The sequence below is a fragment of the Brachyistius frenatus genome, unplaced genomic scaffold, assembly GCF_029030835.1.
Source record: "Brachyistius frenatus isolate BFR_SWC_R1_liver_20210118 unplaced genomic scaffold, ASM2903083v1 Contig_2, whole genome shotgun sequence".
Taxonomy (NCBI): Eukaryota; Metazoa; Chordata; class Actinopteri; family Embiotocidae; genus Brachyistius; species Brachyistius frenatus.
The window spans coordinates 9,137,631-9,158,192 of NW_027210601.1; the positions used below are offsets into that span (position 1 = coordinate 9,137,631).

General features: G+C 42.1%; 2 protein-coding genes and 1 long non-coding RNA gene across 5 annotated transcripts; 1 reads left to right on the forward strand and 2 right to left on the reverse strand.

Annotated features, from left to right (window-relative positions):
• Nucleotides 1–1,838: 1,838 nt before the first annotated feature.
• LOC138620792 (uncharacterized) lies at nucleotides 1,839–16,383 on the reverse strand. 3 transcript variants are annotated; one of them, XR_011310900.1, is made up of 3 exons: nucleotides 16,300–16,383; nucleotides 8,791–8,902; nucleotides 1,839–3,089 (listed from the first exon to the last, which is right to left on the reverse strand). It is a non-coding gene; the product is annotated as an uncharacterized lncRNA (long non-coding RNA). The 3 variants fall into 3 exon arrangements; XR_011310898.1 differs by lacking the exon at nucleotides 16,300–16,383 and adding an exon at nucleotides 10,480–11,470; XR_011310901.1 differs by lacking the exon at nucleotides 16,300–16,383 and adding an exon at nucleotides 9,418–9,529.
• dlx6a (distal-less homeobox 6a) lies at nucleotides 11,953–14,726 on the forward strand. Its single transcript, XM_069698315.1, has 3 exons — nucleotides 11,953–12,782; nucleotides 13,483–13,676; nucleotides 13,934–14,726. The coding sequence occupies exons 1-3, from the start codon at nucleotides 12,476–12,478 to the stop codon at nucleotides 14,171–14,173; spliced, it is 741 nt and encodes a 246-aa protein (XP_069554416.1). The 5' UTR covers nucleotides 11,953–12,475; the 3' UTR covers nucleotides 14,174–14,726.
• Nucleotides 16,384–18,571: 2,188 nt separating the features above from the next.
• On the reverse strand, nucleotides 18,572–20,376 carry dlx5a (distal-less homeobox 5a). Its single transcript, XM_069698356.1, has 3 exons — nucleotides 19,841–20,376; nucleotides 19,269–19,453; nucleotides 18,572–19,067 (listed from the first exon to the last, which is right to left on the reverse strand). The coding sequence occupies exons 1-3, from the start codon at nucleotides 20,196–20,198 to the stop codon at nucleotides 18,753–18,755; spliced, it is 858 nt and encodes a 285-aa protein (XP_069554457.1). The 5' UTR covers nucleotides 20,199–20,376; the 3' UTR covers nucleotides 18,572–18,752.
• Between the last annotated feature and the right edge of the window lie 186 nt (nucleotides 20,377–20,562).

Below are 20,562 nucleotides of genomic sequence, written 5' to 3' on the forward strand. Positions count from 1 at the left end.
GACGCCCCCCTGTGACCCTCTCCTGGATGTTTCCTCATTACTTTATAATGTATTCACGCTTATGCTTCCATGGCGTTCGCCCTGGCCTCGTAATGGGAGGAAGCAGTGAGCGGTTCCAAGGCATACGAGCCCGGCACAATTTGCACTTCATTTTATTAACAAAAAAACAGGCAGCCCAGCTTCTGGTGGTGCCCTGCCAAAGCTCACCAGGCTCCAGCGTGCACTGCCGACGAATTTCCTGCAATGTGACGACAGGATAGAGTCTCTCAGCATCAGTGGGGTACCTCCGCTGGTCCCCGGGAGATGCTGTCATTATGCGTGTTTGCAATCATGGGAGCTGAATACCTTGGCTGGAAGTGAGGGAGAGGACTGACGGAGGCAGAGGGAGAGGGGGAAGAAATTGAGAGAGGGAGAGAGAGAAAGAGAATGTTTCGGCTCCTCGACAGTGTTTTGAGCTTTCTGAAATGCATGTGCTATCATAGCAATGTTGTGTTTACCGCAGCAGGAGGCGAACACGGAGTCACAGAGGAGCGGCGCGGAAACGCCAGACACAGTAAAATGAGCAAAATACATACATTAGGACTCTGTATTCACTACACACAAGCCGAGCAGAGGGGGGGGAAACTCATTTCAATATAAATGGAAGATGAGCAGGGAATGTGTGTCTTTATATCAGCTTTTGAACATCTTTTTTCTTTTTTTTTTTTTTTTTTTTTTATACTCTCGCCCCATGGAAATATCCAGCAGAAGCCCTGAGACGAGTTTTGCTGGGAAGTCAGGATGTCAATGTTAATTTTCTTCCTGTTGCTAAGGAGACTCTCTCTCAGAGGCCCTGGTTCCCTCCCCCATGGTCACCGTGCTTTCAGTCAAAGAAGCCTTTCTGTTTCGAGTCTTCTCCGTCGTGCAATCAGACATTGAGGACCATCTCTGCGTCGGGGCTGCTCCACCGACCGGGAGACCCCAACATCTGGCGGCTGTATTGATTTCCAGCGGGAGGGCAATGTGTCCCCGGTGAGCTATTCAGAGCAGCTACTTTAGCGCCGCAGCCAATCTTCTGCTGTGATTGTCATGCTAGTGTTCTGGTGGCACAGTGTAGTAGCTGCTTGTCTTACACAGCAAGCACTTTAATATATCAATATCAACCCCGCCCTCCTCCACCCAACACACACACACACACACACACACCACCTCTCCACCTCCACCTGAGCCAGAGATTTAGCTGGAAGCCACAACAAGAAGAAATGTGAGAACAAGTCGCGAGGAAAGCATTGTAAACACTAAACATTTCAGTCTGTCAACGAAGTGGAAATCACTGACACAAATGGCTGTTGTGTGGCTCCCGGAGAGCCTTCCCTCTCCGTAGACACCTTTCCGACCGGCACGCTGTGCTGGTTATCAAGCAACACATCAGGAGTTTAGGTTTTGATGATATGCTGCATGGCTTGCGTGCACTGCCAGGCGTAAATCCACTTTCACCTTCCTGAGCTCGTTCTCTTCCCACAATTGCGCAGAAAACACTCCGGTCATTCAATTACCACATCTCCAGGCTCTGCTATCATGTCCTCAGCTGCTTTGTTGGGAAAATATTTTCAAATTTTTCGGCCTGTATCAATCAATTGCCGAAGAGGCATTGGGGTTGGAATAGTCAAGAAGCTTTGTGTTGTTCAAAGCTTTGATTTCTACCTGATGTAAACGTCTTGTAACAATATGTCAGTATTTAGTCCTGATGAAAAGCTTTGTTCGTGTGCTGCTTGTAACATGTTCGGTGTGTAGGCTGTGATTTTTGAAAAATCGACACGTGTTTAAAATAAACACCAAAGAGAGCGAGCATTGTGTGGTGCATTTTATTCAGTTTCAAACAGCGAGATACAGCCTGAATATTTCAATTGAATTTGACAGATTAAATTACATTGCAATTATTCAAGGAGTTTTCTGCAGTCACAATGTAATTATTTTATTTTACACATTTATCAATTTAGTTTAAGGCCAAATTTGGTGTAAATCTTAATATAGGAAAAGTATTATAATTTTAAACCTTAATTTCACACTCTGAATATGAGATAAAGGCAGATTATATAATTCCATCTATAAAATGACAAAAGTTAGGGAAAAAAATGTTCATCACAGTTTCTTGGAGGTAAAGGTGATGGCTTCAAGTGTTTGACTAACAGTCCAAAGCTAAAATACATTCAATTTATAATCATGTAAAACAGAAAATACCAGTAAATCCTTGCTTTGGAAAGATATTTTGTCTGAGAAAATCGCTAAAATAATTGATTATCAATATTGATCCACAATAATTGTCTTTTTATCAACCAGTTTCTACTTGAGAACGACAAATCTAAAAGTTGTATTATACATGCAGAACACATACAGAATGTCAGCTGCCTTTAACATGGAAATTGGCAGAACCATAAGACAAGATCTTCTGCTGATTTCTTCTAAGTGCATATATGCAGGCAAAAGAGTTGCTGGCAGAGGGCTAAATAGGGAAAAGACAAAAATGACAGGGATTTCACCACCGAATCCTTTTAGCAGGCCACTGACACATGAATGGGGGCAAAGAGAGAGAAAGGAGAGAAGAGAGAGCGAGGGAGGGAGGGAGGAGAGGAAAAAAAAAGAGTAGACAACCAATTTGGGAGTAATGCAACTAAAAACTGACAAGTGTAATTTCATCCATCTGGGCCGATGTGTAAAAAGCGCTGCTCTGAACATTCCCCATGATTCCCCCTGATTGATCTTCCCCCGGTCTGAAACACCTATTATTAGCCACGAGCCTAATAGCACCAGGATGGCTCAGCGCTCTCCCAGGGGCCAATTCTCCGGTCATCTGCCCCTCACTCACCACAGCTGTGGAAACCAACCAGGGAGAGGGTGGAGAGACAGGGGGAGGCGAGGAGGAGATGGAGCTGCCAAGAGGGGATGGAGGCGTACCTATTGGGTAGAGGAGGGGTGGGAGGGTGAGTGAAGGGAAAAAAAGGGTGGGGGGAGGGGGGGACGAGAGGTTGAGGGGAAAGGGAGAGAGGGGAAGAGTGGGTATGAAGAGGGAGATAGCTTGGAGAGAAGGGGGACAAGATGGAGACTCGTGGCTGGACATGGATGAAGGCGGAGGGTGGGAGGGGGGGGGGACATAAGAGAAAGGTGGGCGTAAAGGGAAAAGCCAGGGAGGGAAACAAAGAGAGAAAAAGTTATTTACAAGCATTTATCTTCTCCAAAAAAATCAATGTTACTCGAGTGTTGAAATTAAAAACATCACGCAGTATATGTACTTACTTAATGCTTATTTTAATTATTCAGATACAAAATAAAAAAGTCTGTGATAATGATGCCTGGCTCGTGTTCACCTTTCAACTTCCCCAGGTGAGGAAGCTGCACTCACATCATAATGCCAGCTATAAAAATTAGCTTGACGGAAGGCACAATTATCTATTTTAAATTGAATTAAAACTCTGGTGGTGTGGTTTCAGGTATTTTAATGCTTTGATTTTTGGCTCACTATATTGTGGCCTTTTCCCATTAACTTTCTTTCATTTAGCCAATTTTAAATCACCTCAAACAGTAATAATTCATCATGTAGTATTGCTGTTTTAATACAAACGCCTTTTTTTTTAACATTTAAAAGCCCTAAAAGCATTTAATATATCTCTTAATACACAATATCACCAGAGTATTTATGTCTTTATATTGAAGTGTAACTTCTTCTGTTAACCCCTAAAGTGGAAAACAGAAGAATGACCTCAATAAAATAGGAAAAGTTAGAACTGTACCTCTTTGTACATGAATAACACTTAGAATAAAGACTTCTTTTTTTTATCAGCATTTAATAAATGTTAATTTACTAATAAATGCTGAACATGGAGACTTAAATGAAATGAAATCATGATAGTGTCACATATTTCACGGCCTGAAATTTCTCTCTTGGATTTACTGAAAAATAGTCAAGATTGAAAAACTTGGAATAAATGGGGCAAATCTTCAATAATGATAAAAGTCAGTGTTCATGGTCCCAAAGCCCGAGCTGCCGTGATGATGCCCCAAGGTTCAATGTCAGCAATAAGAAAGTTTGCAGCATAAAGCTGAATGAGAAGCACTGATTACCGTCTGGCCCTTTTCGGGTGATTTTTTTTTTTTTTTGCGATGGATTAAGGTCAGAAGTCGTCTGTTAATCGCCCCTTCAGTCTCTTTGATTGAGTGAGCCCTCAGGTGAGGCGTAATGCATTTTCAAGGGCAATGATGACCATAATTGGCTACCTTCACTTTACCAAAATGGACAAAGTCCTAAAAATGTCTCCACTCAAATCTGACAGTTCAGAGCAAATGAAAATAAAGGGTGGTCTAAGGGTTTTCCAGGCAACGAATTAATTGCTGTTATCTGATGAGGCTGGCTGCAGACACGAGCCTCCTGGCCAAATCATTAAGTTGATCTGTGATCCGAGGTTTGTTAACTCAGGGGACCCGGACTGTCTTGCACACAAGGATTTCACAGCAGTCGAGTGATTCTGTTAGAAAGCTGGTAACTTAATTAGGAATTTGATATGGTTTCACTCCTTTTGATTCATAAAAACAGCCCTTTTTATTTTCAGTAATTTTCCCGTTTGTCTTGATGCTGCAAATCTGAGCATTGTTTATTGTGAGCATTTGAAAGAAGGATGATTATTTTATTGTCATCTTGGGAATCACAACTATGTGAAGGAGTTTAAAAGTGTTTATGTGGTGTTCACTGACTTTATGCTCATTTTTTAACCATACAACATTTTCTGTATTTTTTATTATGTTTTTTGAGTATTTCTTTCACTTTTTTGTATTCTATATTTTAGGATTTTTACAGATTATCTGTAGTGTAATCCCATACACACTTAAACACAAACAATTATTAAAGGTGATTAATAGCAACAGCAGAAGAACCAAAATATACACTAAAAGCCTTATAATAATATATATGATTTGATTAGTTTTGATTACATATGTTAAAAATATGTAAATACAGGTTTCTGAATAAATGAATCCAAAACTGAATCTTTGTCAAACTTTCCGATTTGAGATTATTTTGCAGGTTAAAATTAAATTGTACAATACAGGAAACATGTTTACTGTTTCCATAAAAGTGTCATTTGTTTGTAACCGATAATTTATGAAGTCTTTGCACCTTCTCCAGACAAGTGTCATCTTTTAAAGAGGACAGCCTCTTCCTCCCAGGAACATATTTCAAGACTCAGAGTTTGAACTTGAATACAGCAGGTTTGGCAAAAATGTAATTTTCTCGCTTAATTCACAGTTATTCTGCAAGCACAAGACCTAAACCAAAACCCGGCCTGATTTGAAGAAGTCCGGTTTCAGGTAGGAGTGTCTCAAGGTGTGGCAGGCAAAGGTGTGCCGCTATCACCTGACAAACTCCTGCAACACAGCATGAGAACCAGAGCGGCATCTGAGAATGGGACAAGCACACACTCCATTTCACCAGGTGTGACTCCTTTTCTCTTCACTTCTCTTCCACTTCACTTCACAGTGTGCTCTTAAATTTCAAGCTCTTTTATTTTGCATTCAGTGGCCGCTATTGTGTGCAGCACTTCCTCCAGCTTCAACTTCGCTGTTCCAACTTCCTCCATTCAATTCTACATGCAAGCCAGAACTTTCCTGTTTGAGCTCACAATACTTTGTTATCGGTTACTGTTGTGTGCATGTTGAATATGTGTGAGGATAGTTCTGCAAGGCATTCCCACCATCAGGAGTTTTCCATCGTTTACATATTTACAGCAAAATTTAAAACTTTTATGTCAGTACATCATTTTTTCATCTCACCTTAAAGCATCTCTTTTTTTTCTTTCTTTCTTTTTCCTCTTTTTTGACAGTCTGATATCTGATTGAGATTTTTAAATCTCAATAGTGGCTTTATTTATCCTGTATATACTGTCAATTTTAGCCCACAGTCATTATTGTCCTGCAAAGATCCCACCTCACATGTTTACTCAGGCCTGCCTCCTGTGGCTGGGTGCACATCTGTAATAGGCCTTTTGGCTCTATTCTAACAACAAGGGTGCGATATTTTGTCTTTAACATTTCAGAATATGTGTTATGATACACAACTGCGTTGAATTTCTGTCAGTTCCTTTGTCCCTTGCATCTGGAGATTAGGTTGCTTCCAGACCTCATGAAGAATCCAGCCATTGTTGATTGCCGCTAATTCCCGCACGACAATATTCCTGTGATAATGATGCCATTAAAAGCCTATTATTATATTACGTTGTTCCTATAAGGAATGACAGACAATTATAGCGAGACAGTGTCCTCCTGTAATTCATGATATCAATTCTTGAGGGTTCACATATAATCCAGGTTTCGGGTGACATTTCTCCATCTAGCAGGCTCCTGTGCCACATGTGGCGCGCACTGGTGGCGCGCCCAGCGTCTGTGGGGGTTTTAAAAGCACCTGCCTGCTCGGACACAGACAGACACACACACACACCACACACACACACACCCATACATCCTCCTACTGCTGGCCTTGCCAATGAATGTGTCTGGAGTCACTGATAAATAATCATCAAATCACACACACAAAAATATGACCAGGACGTTTAAAAATAGCCCTCATCCTGAAACTGATCGATATTGCAACATTCAGTCTTTATAATATTTTCTTTCCTCGGATTTAAAAAAAAAAAAATTACGATTAGGCGCAGTGTAATGCTACATACAAGATTTCAACTTTACACGAACTGGAGATGTGATTAATGTGATAATTATGATGATGATGATTGTGGCGATAATGGCAGCAGCAGCAACAACAGCAACAACTTAAGAAAAAATAATAATATCCCAGTAATAATATTCATATCAGCAATAATAACATATAATGTGACTTGCACAAAAAAATGCTTGGAAATTACGAATAAAAATATAATAAAATTTTAAATTCAATTATTGCGCAATTGAATTTATGACACGGGAGTTTACGTCTAAATTCTGATCAAACTATTCGCTCCTTAATAATCAGCGTTTCCTTTCTGTGACAGTTTCCTGTTCATTTGTGCCTAATAGTTAAACATTTCAGGAGTTTGCTTAATGCTCCTCGTTGTCAAGTATTCGCTCCTAATTTCTATCTTTCTTTTTTTTTCCTCTGTCACGACAGATGAAAAGGCGCTCTAATTATTCCAGGAGGTTGGGAAATAAATGATTGTCTTTGAAGTAGGCCCGGGCCTGGGACTACATTAGAAGCCAAGCATGTGATTTGCAACTGTTGAAGTAAAACCTTCACTCTGCTGTATGAAAAAAAGAAAAAAAAAAAAAAAAACGGGAAAATGAGGAGGGTGGATTCTCGGCAAAAGAAAATGGTATCTTTGTTTGCTCCCTTTTGTTTACCAGGGGATTCTTTCTCATTTCCCCTCCTTTTTTTTTCATTTTTACTAATTCATTTCAATGGCTTTCAAACTGGAAAATGGAAATGTTGCTCCTGCCCTCTATTTCGGCGGCAGCGTCCTGGCAACAGAGCAATTTTCTATCATCAAGGATAAACGGCATCGAACAGTACATTCTGATAAAAAAAAAAAAGAAAAAGAAAAAAAAAAGCCCATGATTGCTGGCCTTCCTGTCTGTCATCTACAGACCAAATCCTCTCCTTCAAGACCGACCACTGTGCTGTCAGACCTAATAATGTCGCGTATTAAGTCGAGAGAGGAAAAAAGGGGGACTGCTGCACCCCCCGGCTCACTATTCTTATTTGTCACCAACAAAAAATTCAGATCAACTTTTTGTATGTAGCTCCTTTGTTATTGACTTGGTGCACACGATCACGGAGTTAGGTGTGCCCGCCGGGTTATATCCATGTGCTGAGCGCAACCAACGCTATAAAAACTGCATTATTGTTGATGCACGGCCACAACAAATGTCCCAAGCATCCATCTTCCGCCTTATTTATTTTTCCTTTCATTGCCCCATTATCTTAAAAGAATAATATGGCCAGAAATCTAATGGCATTGTGGCAATTCTCCTTAATATTCCACAGTTACATCTCACGAAATGACTTTCGCGTTTATTTCGGTTTTTTTTTTTCAGCTTTTCGTAAACAAAAGACAAAAATATAAACACTGGTGCAGGAAACCGCGCAAGGCAATCACTCAGGTGGACCTGAACATGCAGCGAAGGAAGGCGACAAGAGAAACAAGCAGTCTTAATTAGGACACGGGCCCTGAGTGGGACCAGTGCAGCTTCAACCGTGCCAAATTAAATCCATTAGTCTGTGAGAGGCTGTGAAGACTCAGCGTTGCGGGCTTGTGCTTATTTGTGGACATTTAGCTCCACTACACCAGCACACTACACACCGGGTCCATCTGAAGGCCCTCGCCTGCACCTGGGGCCATGCATATGCCAATTTTGCTATTTACTCGAGAGATAATGTAATCCTAATTTATGATGCAAAATTTATTGCAAACAGTCGTCTGCCCGGGATCGCGTGGTTTTCTTTATGACAAAACCGCACTAATTTTTCTTGGTGTAGTTGCGCGCTTTTACAAAACACATCAAAGCTCTGCATAAGTGGCTTTGCATTAGTACGCTGTGCGCAATTTATGTGCGTAAAAGCGTCGTGCCGCCATTTGGGCACGGGTGAATTCTACTGGAGCATAACAGACTGATCGGTGATCATTTTAGGCTGATGTGTGCGTGAGCGCGCGCGCGCGTGTGTGTGTGTGTGTGTGTGTGTGTGTGTGTGTGTGTGTGTGTGTGTGTGTGTGTGTGTGTGTGTGAGGAGTTTGCTCCACTGAATCTAGATACAATGAACCACGTTATACTGACAGCTGTGTGTGGTATGCATCTGCGCTTCCCCTTCGCCACTTCCCGCCCTTCACACGGCAGAGATGGAGAGCAGTCGACGCCTGGCTGTCTGTGAAGCGCCAGTGGCTTTGCGCTGTGGAGAAGGGAGACATGTTGTTTAAGTGCCTCCCGGTCTCCGTCTGCAGTGACATGCCTCGGCGTCCCCAACCGCCCGGTCCTCGCGAAGCCAAGGAGGTGGCTTTCCATGCGAGCTAGTCAATAGCTGTTAGCGGGACCGACCGCAAACACCCGGCCTCTCATTACAGTTATGACCTGTGTAGTGCTGGAACTCTGCGTTAACGCTCAGATATGATTAACACATGTGGCCAGAGAGACAAAAAAAAAATACATGCGGTGGTAAAAAACAGCCAGTGACACACATTCAGAGAGAGAGAGAGAGAGGGGACACGGAGGGAACAAGTCACTTTTTATATCTTTATGGGCACAGAGTGTGTGCATTAATCTACCACGTGCTATGTGCCGTTATGTCACCTTATCCATGCGCGTACTGATACTACCAATTCAGGTTAAGATGCATATCCCAGAAACTGTGTTAACCACAACAAAACGTCAAGTTACACCACTTAATACAGTGTAAAATATTCTCACTTTTCATGTATCCTTTCCCGGGCAATGGATGGCGGGGGAATCCCAGGCCTGATAACGACCCAGCGGTTGGATATTGGAGTGATTTTAGAGAGTCATTCATCAGCGTTTATAAGACAGCTGGAAATAAAGACCACTTCTGTTAAACCACCACGGCCATTGATTGTGCTGAAGGTCAATCATCTACTTAGGGACAAAGTGATTTCTAGATTTGCAGCTGAACGCTGTTCATTTTGTGATTGACATTTTGACTAGCTGAAATATAAATTAATTTATCTGCAGTGTAAGGCGATGAACTCCTGTAATCCAAGATGAATGTAGGGCAGGTACAAACAGGATTATACAGCAGGTGAAGCATGCAAGCTCGATGCTTCATTCTCAACATTTACATTTTTTTTTAGCTCCGGTTCCCTGATAACATCTCATATGGCCCTTGCTTTCTTTATATACCTTGCAATCAGACACGGTTGTCAGCACGCATATGCAGCAGGTTACATCTTAAACATTTCAAAAGCACCAAGGTCGAGTACGTCATGTCCTCTCTATTCAAACAAATCCGTCCTTTCATCACTTCACTTAATCTCAGTGTGCACAGAAAAGCCTCCCAACACGCCTGCGGGACACCAAGACTTTGACATTACCCACATTACCACCGCGGGATTATTAAATTGCGGGATAACACGGTAATTTAATAATCCGCAGCAAAAAAAAAAAAAAATCTGAGGAATGAAGATGTCTCGTATAATCTAACCCGAGGTTTTTAAGACCGCGGGGAAGCAACTAACATCATTGCAGAGCATGTATGTCTTTGTAGTGGCACTCAAAGGCGATTAGAAAAGGTATAGGATCTGGTTTCTCTTCTGCGTGTCCAAGTGGAACACGGGCAGGGGAATTGGCCACAATGTTAGATCACTGAGGGGTGACCAAGGTGTGCTCACCCAACCCCTCCCCCCCTGCGAGGTCTGCAAAGGCCACTGTGGTCCTAAAATGCAGAATTATCAAAGGCGAATACAATCATTTATCAACGTCATTCGACACAAAAGAGCATTCAGAAGAAGCTCTTACCTGCAGCCCTCCTGAAGGCAAATAAGTATTCTGATTTCAAAAACTAAAATTCTTTTTAAGAAGTCTGGAATGATAAAACCAATCCATGTGGGTGCCTTCGGCTCTCATCCCTGCCTCTGTGCTCCTCTCTTGGTCCGCTGCTGTAAAATGATTATCCGGCTGGGTTGTGCACTTTTAAATCCCACAAAGTAAATAACAACCGTAGCTGACGATAATAGCAAGGTACCAAGTTCTTGTTACAGAAAAGGAGAAAATTGAAACTAAACGCTGCATTTAGACAACCATTTTTGATAAGAGGATAATTGAGGCCACACTGGCGTATAATTAGGGGATAATTTATGCTATATCCACTTTTATTCCACCCTCCCAAAATAAATCCAGTCCATAATCATTACAGGCGAATTGTTCTTAATTTTATAGCTGCAATTTGAGTAAAGTGTGGCCGCTAATCAAATAGGTTTTCCTAGTAACTTGATTGCAACCGTAATTATTTTTCGTCGCCTTTTTTTTTTTTTTTTTTTTTTTTGGTAAAATCTCTAAATTGCAATAAAAGAAATATGCTGAAAGTGATGGTTGGAATACCTCTTGCAATGAGCGGAAATAGCATTTTAGTCTTATTTGCGAATCGAACATCGCAGCCCTCCGAGACAAACTGTATAATTTACATATATTGAGGACCCTATCAGGCCTCATATTACAACAGGAATAAAAGACACTGTCAGTTTTTCTGGGTATCCACCCTTCTATCTGCTAAATAACCTATTGTACCTCAGGCATATTGTTATTTGATGTGTCACATGCGCTGTATTTTGAATTGTCATGAGGATCTTTAATCATATGGTCAGTAGCCCCAGGAAAAATGAACGGTTATAATATAGGTTACTTTCAGAGCGGAGGGGTTTTTAAAGAGGGGGACAGCTCATTAGGTGACATCAAAGCAAATACTGCACTGCAAAAAAAAAAAAAAAAATCAAATTTAATCAGCTGATCTTTGTATTAAAAAAAAAAAAGTGAAAGTCTACTTTTGTAAATAGGAAAAAAAATGAATTTGTAACCCTAACCCTTATTTTCACTTCTAAAGTTATTCCACCTGCTTCAGGGGTCTCATTGACATAAAACTCATAACTCCTCCAATTTTGTCACAAAATGTTGAAAAAATTATCATTTAAAACCATTTGGATTAATCAATACTTAAAATATACATGATTATAAATTTGATTCAAATGAATTTAATTTTTTTAAACATTATAATTGACTTGTAAAGATTAATATTTTTTTTGCAATATAGGGCTAAATTGTAAAATGATTCAGTGGTTTAAAATCAGTAAAAATCTAAATATTCCTGGTGTCTACTATATGTTATTAGTTCCTTACTGGGGAGGAAGACTGGAAGCCTGAAAAGGAAAAGAGGCACATATACACTGCTAGCTCATCAGACTATATCAAAGAGCACACTATGTTGCGCATCGTGCGTAATTTGGAGGTTTGGGTTAAAAAACAAAATCGACTCGGCAATTCCAAAGGAGCCGCTTTTACGTGTGAAGCTTGTCTGTAGGAATTAGGCGTCTTTCCCACCACATATTATTTCCCCCCATAGTTGTGGTGGGAGCTGGTAAGGTGGGTTAACTCCAGCTCAAGTCTCCGTGAAGCGCAGAGCACTGATGACGTTGGGTTGGATGACCAATCGGGAGGCGCTGCCCTTTGGAGACAAACCATTTTACTTGTAGTGTCTGCATCAAGTCTGGAAGCAAGGGCTCAATTTTTACAGAATCCACCTTAAAATCTCTCCCTTAACTTATTCCTATCTTCCGCCACTTTGAGTGAGAATATCACAGGACTAGGGGGGAAATAAAGACGCCTCTGGAAAATTCGGGTGTTAATAGGACAATATCTGTTCGCGGTGGAGAGGGGAGAGAGACAACAGCACAGCGAGAGAGAGAAAACCGATTTGGTCTTGAGAGAGAGGGGGGTGAGTGCTCTCAAGGCAGAAAATTCGATGATGACCATGACTACGATGGCTGACGGTCTGGAGGCTCAGGACTCGTCCAAGTCTGCTTTCATGGAGTTTGGACAGCAGTCGCACTCACAGCAGAGCTCCCCATCGATGGGCAGCGGCCACTACCCGCTGCACTGTCTCCACTCCGGCTCACACGCTCACCACCAGCACGACAACACCCCGTACCCCGGGACCAACACCTACAACAGGTCGTTAGCCTACCCCTACGTGAGCCACGCGCACCACAGCCCGTACCTGCCATCATATCACAACAACACGGGAGGACAGACAAGGTTAGACGGCGCAGGTAAGAGACCCCCTTTTCACCCAGCCAAGTGGAAAATGCACCGCGTCATGTCCATCCCCGGCGCCAGACAGTACCATTAGCGCATACCTTCTTTTAGGGTGACCCACAGTGGGGATCAAACCCCTCTCCCTGCCAATGTTGGTGTCGTGCCCAAGTCACCGCGCGGCCACTCCAAGTTCGGGAATGATCTTTCAAGCGTAGGTGGGCGATTTCACCGAAGAAAACCGTGCGTAAATGGTACCGGAATAATTCCAGATCCAGCCTACTGCCTTCTTTGCCTGTTTTGCCGTCCTGTTTAGCACTTCCCTCAGCTCCCACAAAACCTGTTTAATGCCCGGGGTGGGATCATCTCGACCGTGCAATCCTCACCAACTACTCGTGGAAATTAGGCAGCCCGCACGCCTTGAATGTTGTAATTAGCATTTAATTGACATGTCATTACCAGCAATATCCTAAATATGACAGCGTATGAGGATTGTGGCTGCCACGGCGCGTAAATGCAACGAGAGATGTCAACGTTTATCAGCGTGAGTTTTCATTTTTAGACCCCTTCATTTTGCCGCTTCTGCATTTATCTCCACTCGCCCGGATATTCCAGCTGCCCCGGCACGCTGGTTGTAGGCTACACGTTCGTCCTGCAGTAAATGAACACATGTCTGGCTGTGGTTTTGAATAATAACATTGCTTGTTTTTGTTGCAGAGCAGCAGAAAACGACGGTGATTGAAAATGGGGAGATTCGTTTTAATGGGAAAGGCAAGAAGATTCGCAAACCTCGGACAATTTATTCCAGCTTGCAGCTTCAAGCACTGAACCACCGTTTCCAGCAAACACAGTACCTCGCTTTACCGGAGCGCGCCGAGCTGGCTGCCTCTCTAGGGCTGACACAAACGCAGGTATGAGGACAAAATCCGCTGCTTTACATGTTTACATGACCTCTTGGACACTGTCAGTAATTATGTTAATTATAATAAACATTAGAGAATTATTTATCTTCATCATGTGTGCTTTTCAATGTTCTTTTTTTTTTGTATTCATGGTGTTTCTGTCATTAATACTTGCAATGCTGCATAAATAAAACAAACGTCCATACAGGCTCTTTAGCCACATGCCCTTCACTAATTGCATGCACCCCTCTCCTCCACTCCCTCAGGTAAAGATTTGGTTCCAGAATAAGAGGTCAAAGTTCAAGAAGCTGCTGAAGCAAGGCGGCAACCCGCACGAGAGCGACCCTATCCCGGGCTCCATGTCCCTATCCCCGCGCTCCCCGACCATCCCTCCAATTTGGGACGTCTCGACCTCTTCCAAAGGAGTAAACATGCCGGCCAACAGCTACATGCCCGGCTACTCTCACTGGTATTCCTCCCCACATCAAGACTCGATGCAGAGATAGACTGTCTGGAGGCCTCCGGATCTCCGCCATGCAGTTTCCAACGTAGCCTAAATGCGATTTTTCCAGAGACTGGGTGCTGGAGAGGAAGGAGATATAAAACTATGCTGCTTCTCTTCTGCAGGATAAGACACAGCCAAGCCTCGGGTGTGATGACACAAACAAGGAAACTAACCTTTTTTTTTTTTTTTTTTTTCTTTTTTTTTTTTTAATTTTAGCGTACATGGCTGTTCAGTGGGCTCGCATTTGTTATGCTTTCATTCATGTCAACAATTGACAATTGACAATATACCAAATATTATCAGTGACATTTGAGCCACTTTGGGCAAAGACTGTGTACACTCTCCATGCGCTGTGGCGCCCACAACCTTTTTTTTTTTTTTTTTTTTTTTGCCATGGTGGACTCCTGATTGCATTTATTTTATTTTTATTTTTTTTGGTTGTTTCTCTAACATGCAAAAACCAAGCAAATTGTCTGTCTGTAAATATAATCTGCGATTTTAGTTGTAAATACACTTTTTATGTTTTGTCAGATTGAGTAAACCGTGACTCAAAACAGATGCCTGCTGTTGCATGATTTCCAATGTATATATATATATATATATTTTCAGAGGCCTTTTTTATGCTGTATATTAGGCCAACATCACATTATAACAGGAATATTTCCCTCCACCCTGCTGCATAGAAGCTTCTAACAGATAATATGAGCAAAAGGTAATGACACTGCTCAGTGAAAAGCCCATTTCACCAGAGTAAACATTTAAAATATACCCAAGCTCTCAGTGCTTGATGAAGAACGCTACAGTATATAGATTTATCAAATGCACTCAACACCAGAGGAAATTAACTTACCCTCCACCGCTGCTGTCTACATTCACATCGAAAGACATTTGCTCCAGGTCCAGCGTATCTTGTCATTTCACCCTCAATTATTAGAAGTATTGACAAAATGTTTTCTCCCTTCCCTCCGTCCTAATGCAGGCCGTTAAATGCCAAGCTCCACGGGATCGATGGGGAACAAAGCAGCCAGCTGCAGTGGCGTTCAATATGAAGGAGATATTTGGGACAATTTGTGGGTTTTTATCCAAGTGAGGCTTTTTTTCCATTCTCATAAATGCAGGCATAATTAGGGTAATTTTTGATGTAGCCCGCTGATTACAGCGTTTTTACCGTCAAAGATAATTACCTGTAATTTTCTACCACTTTTAATACTAAAAGGCATCTTTATTTGGATTCGAGGTAGCACAGATGGAACAAAAGAGAAAATTATTCGGTTATTCATATACAAATTGCTGAGAAGAGTGCGCGCTCGGGATATTATCTGAAATTACAACGCTGAAAAGCTTCATGCAGCTGTCAAGTCGCGGATGTCCCACTGGTGCACATTCAGCCTACCTGGGCCCCCAGGCTGGGGCCTATCTTTGCTCCTGGGCCAGGCTTCGGGCTGCAGGGAGCCCGAAGCAGCAGTGGAGTAAACATCAACAGAGCTCATAAATACACAGTTGGGCACATTCAGCTCCAAGAACTAATGCGTTTCATCATGTTTTGCAAATGGATAAAGGCTTTGATGAGCTAAATGAAATGAATCCCAGACTGAGGATAGATAGATAGATAGATAGATAGATAGATAGATAGATAGATAGATAGATAGATAGATAGATAGATAGATAGATAGATAGATAGATAGATAGATCGATGGATAGATCGATGGATAGATAGATACATACATACATACATACATAGATGGGGGTAAAGTGCAACAGACTGGGGTGGGGATGCACGGAGAGATGTGTCACTTGCTCCCTGAGCTCTCACAGCACCTGATGCACTACAACACACTTCTCACATAAAAGCTCCTGGACAACATTTAACACAACTTTCACTACATTAATTGTGGACCTCACCAGCGCAGAATTGAGCCTTGTAAGGACACCCACAATGCAAATACTCTGACTAACAAATCAAAAATACATGCGATTTTTAGAATGATGCATTTCCCTATTTCTTTGCCCAAAGTCTTGACTAAACAATTAAGCTCAGAGCTTGTAGTGAAGAGTGAATTTAGAGTAAGGAGCGCGGTAACCTCCTCTAAGAGTGGAACTGGTAACAGAAAATATACTCTTCCTTACCTTTCTCGCTTCTCTAACATAGACTAACCAAAACGCGCTGCACGGTTTTTACTGCTGCGTGTTGAATAAGCAAATCCAGGTGGGAAGTGTTTGCACACCCCGGTAAGCTCTTATATATTGCCTGCAAAATTAGCTGTTATTACTGTCACTGTTTAGTGATGGCGAGCTTGAAAAAAAAAAAGCCCTCCGCAATCAGGAACCAAGCGCATCTTTGCAAATTATAGGTAATTGTCAATGTCCAGATTATGATAATGGCGGCCCTAATCCTGGAAAATAATTATTGTGGAGTGTTACAGTTGAAGCTGTCCAGTAAAGCTAACTGTCATTATTTAGACTCGATTTGCAAAACGGGGGGAAACTAGCTGAGTGGAAAATGTTCGGTTGGAAATAAACGGGGGCTCTCGATATAATGGCACCACTAGTGTGTGTGCGTGTGCGTGTGTGTCTGTGAGTGTGCATGTGTGAGAAAGAGAGTGAGTGAGTGAATGAGTGAATGAGTGAGTGAGAGAGAGAGAGAGAGAGAGTGTGTGTGTGTGTGTGTGTGCGCGCGCGCGCGCGCGAGAGAGAGAGAGAGTGAGTGAGTGAGTGAGAGAGACAGAGATACAGTAGCGATGTGTGTATAAGTGAGACAGAAACGTGTGCACGTCCGTGCATGACATTTTGCGCGCGCCAAAGTGGTCTTAATCGCGTGCACGTTCAATGTGAACATCTGAATTTCTCGAGTGACCATGTTTGCTCTGTAACGACGGGACTACAGTTTACCATTCAGCAGAAATTAGACTGATAACAACAGAGGCCGCGGCGGCCAGTTTAGATGGAGAAGAGGATTTCCTGTGGCATTTTGCGTGTGCTTGTGTTCTGCAGGCTGCAATCAGGAAGATGTGTCAGGTGTAAATGGTAACATGCATGGGTCAGTGTATGGGTCAGATGCAGTATTGTTTAGTGTGTGTGTGTTTGACAGAGAGATGAAGAGGGAGGAACATGTTGCTTTGTAAAATCTCACTAAGGCCTGTATTTTTACGCATATGGCCGGGCAAATTCAATTAGGTAAATTCTCAAATCCCCACAGCTGCATGGTTTGTTTAGCGGTTTTGCAGCGGCAGCGTTGGTATTACTGCCTGCTAATAACATGGCGAAATTGTGTGGGATTGTTCTGTCTTTCTTTCTTTAAAAAATGTTTTACCCGGAAGGTGGGCTGCGGCCGGGAGTGGCAGAGCTCTGGAGCCGGTCTACCCCCACAGGAATGCGGATTGTCTCAGATCTCCGTGCCGCCCCCCTCGCCTCCTCTCTGCCATTCAAAGCGGCTAATTGTAGGGGACACAAAGCGAGAGCGACTGCAGACTGTCTGCTGCAAGGAGCAGGCATTTTTCCCTGCAGCCGAGCTGGAACCAACCGAAAGGCTTAATCAGGTTCTCCATTCAAATACAGTATGAATTATAAAAAGGCGATCATTATGGTGGTAATCAGAAGCAGTATAATAATAATATAATAATAATAATAATAATAATAATAATAGTGCTTATACTTTGAAAAATAATGTGGAATTATGATTTTTTTTTTAAATCTGGTTAATTTGAAAATAAGAATTATAATAGCAATAACATGATAAAACACCAATATATCTCCACAAAATTGGATTGCATTATGCTATCAAGGAGATAACTTCCATAAACACAATATAAAATGTGAGTATTATAATTATTTGATGCAAAATCACAACATTGTTATAGGATTAATCAATCCAATTCAAGAAACCCATGTTCAATCAAAGTAACTGGAATTATTATGGTATGAGACTTACCATTGTATAGCCATATTTTCTCAAAAATGTCTTTACAAAGGTTTCTTCGGTCAAAATTTGTTTCTAGAATTCTTAATTTTGGTCCATTTATCGCAAATGTAGAAACTGGTGTGATCCAAAAAGAAAAGAAAAATCAGCAAATTCATCTCAAATAAGCAGGTTTATCTAAGACAGGTATTAAATTTGTCCGCGGAAAATCTGCAGACATAAACGACACAGTCTTTAATAAAACAATGGATCATATAAATCTTGGAACACACCTAAATCGCAGTTTTAATTGCAAACTTTTAAGATTAGATATTGATTATTCATCTCAATACCTCTCGCAGCAGAGGTTTACAACCTGGTGTGAAAATGTCACCTGAGGCTCACAAACATTATTTATGTCTGTGGGTCTTTGTCGTGATTTTCAGTGTAAATATCTGAGGTTTAAAATAATAAGAGACTGTAGTGAGGCGGGAGGTTTCAAAGTTCCATTGTCCATTTAAACGTTTAATAGTCTTCCAAAAAATGCAATAAATTACATGCACACATTTACACATTTTACACGTTTCTTCTATGACTGTCATCAAATACATTGCATATTCCTCTGAAATTTGACCACGAGTCCCATAGAAGGAGAAAAAAAATGGAAATGAACAACTGGGTTTTTTCAATATAACGTCCCCACTCCAAGAGCCAACGAGTGCTGTAACGAGTTAGGGGTCTGAAGGTGGGAAGTCATGGAGCTGCCGGCCGAGGTGTACCATGACCCCGTATTTTCCAAAAAGTTAGAAGCCGTCGTGTTGATGTTTTGGGGCTGTAGGCTGTGCGGCCTGGAGGGACCCTGCGTGTCCCAAACGGCCGGGGACTGTGGAGAGTTGCAGGCCATGGGGTCGCTGGAGCTGGGGCTGTGCTCTGGTGGAAGCTCGCCGTTTTTCATTATCTTCTTTATTTTCGATCTTCTGTTCTGGAACCAAATTTTGACCTGAAAAGAGACAAATACGGGGCTGTTAATATGCTGAACCTCAAAATGGACTAAAAAAAGACGCTGCGTAAATTTAGCGTAATTACGCACAAAACAAAGCTCGCCACAACAGTCATTATTTTATTTAAGTGGCATTTAAAACGACACAATTTCCCAATTTTCAGGTGAAAATAAGTTAAGACTGAGTTTTAAAAATCACACCTGTGTTTGCGTGAGTCCCAGCGAGGCAGCCAGCTCAGCTCTCTCTGGCAGCGCCAGGTATTGTGTGTTCTGAAATCGCCTCTGCAGGGCGGCCAGTTGGAAGCTGGAGTAAATTGTCCGAGGTTTTCTCACTTTCTTCGGCTTGCCATTCACCATCCTCACTTCAGGCTCGCTTATCTCTTTTTCTGTTAAAATAACCAAAACAAGAATAGGCTAAAGCACGTGCGGCCTCAAAAAAAATATTTTTCTAGGTTATCGTCTGCATCCTTTAAAATCTAAAGAAAAAAAAAAAATCAGATTTATGAACCAAAGTTGTCATTCCAGAAAAAAAGTAAAGTACACACATTTTTATAATATCTCAAAATGACCTTGAAAAAGGCATATTTAAATAAACAAACATTTGGGTTATTCCATGGCTTCGGTTTTAAGTTGTACAATTCTAGATTTTTTTTTTTTTAAGTAGATGAAAAATCAGAAAAATGCGGAAATATAATAAAATTGGATAGAAATTGGTTGGCAATTCGATTGACTGACAATACTTCTATTAAAATGAAAAACGTTCGGAACCGTACCTTGTGGACTCGGCTGGGCTTGCACTCTGCTGTAAGTCCCAGCATACTGGTGGTAGGCAGGGGTCGTGTACGAGCTGTAATCAGTGTAAGATTTTGTCGAGTAATTCCCAGCAGATCCGTTTACACCCGGGTACTGGTACTGATAGGCATTCAGAGGCTTCCCGTACGAAGTGGAGGTGGGCGAGCAGTAGCCGTGAGTGACTCCACCGGCGGGACTGTAGTATCCAGAATCCGTGGCGGAGGACTCGGGTAAAGTAGGAGATTCCTGAGACGGATGATGCATGGTGGGGAGTTGAAAAGAGCTCTGGAATTCTGCAGGTTTCACACTCGGGATCCTCCGGTCGAAAACTCCAGTCATACTTCGAGAGGGAACGCGTGGGTTTGTTTTCTTTAATTAGCAAAAAACGAGACTGTCTGACTCCAAAATGGTGTGAAAACTACACTGGCATTGTTGAAAGGCTCTCAGGCCGTCGGGCTCTGGTGAAGACTGCAGCCAGCCCCGCAGCAAAGACTTGGTTAAATCCTAAATCGCGCTCTTACGCACTGCAGGGAGGATCTGGTTCCATTGGCCAAGGCGCACACAGACACAGCTACACCCAATTCACTCCGCCAGCTTTCTTATAAGGGGGGAAACCACCCGGTCTATGTAGCTGCATTGTTGTGTTTTTATACTATCAATCAATGGGGGCAATTAAAGTGTCGCCAATTCATCAGATGGATGA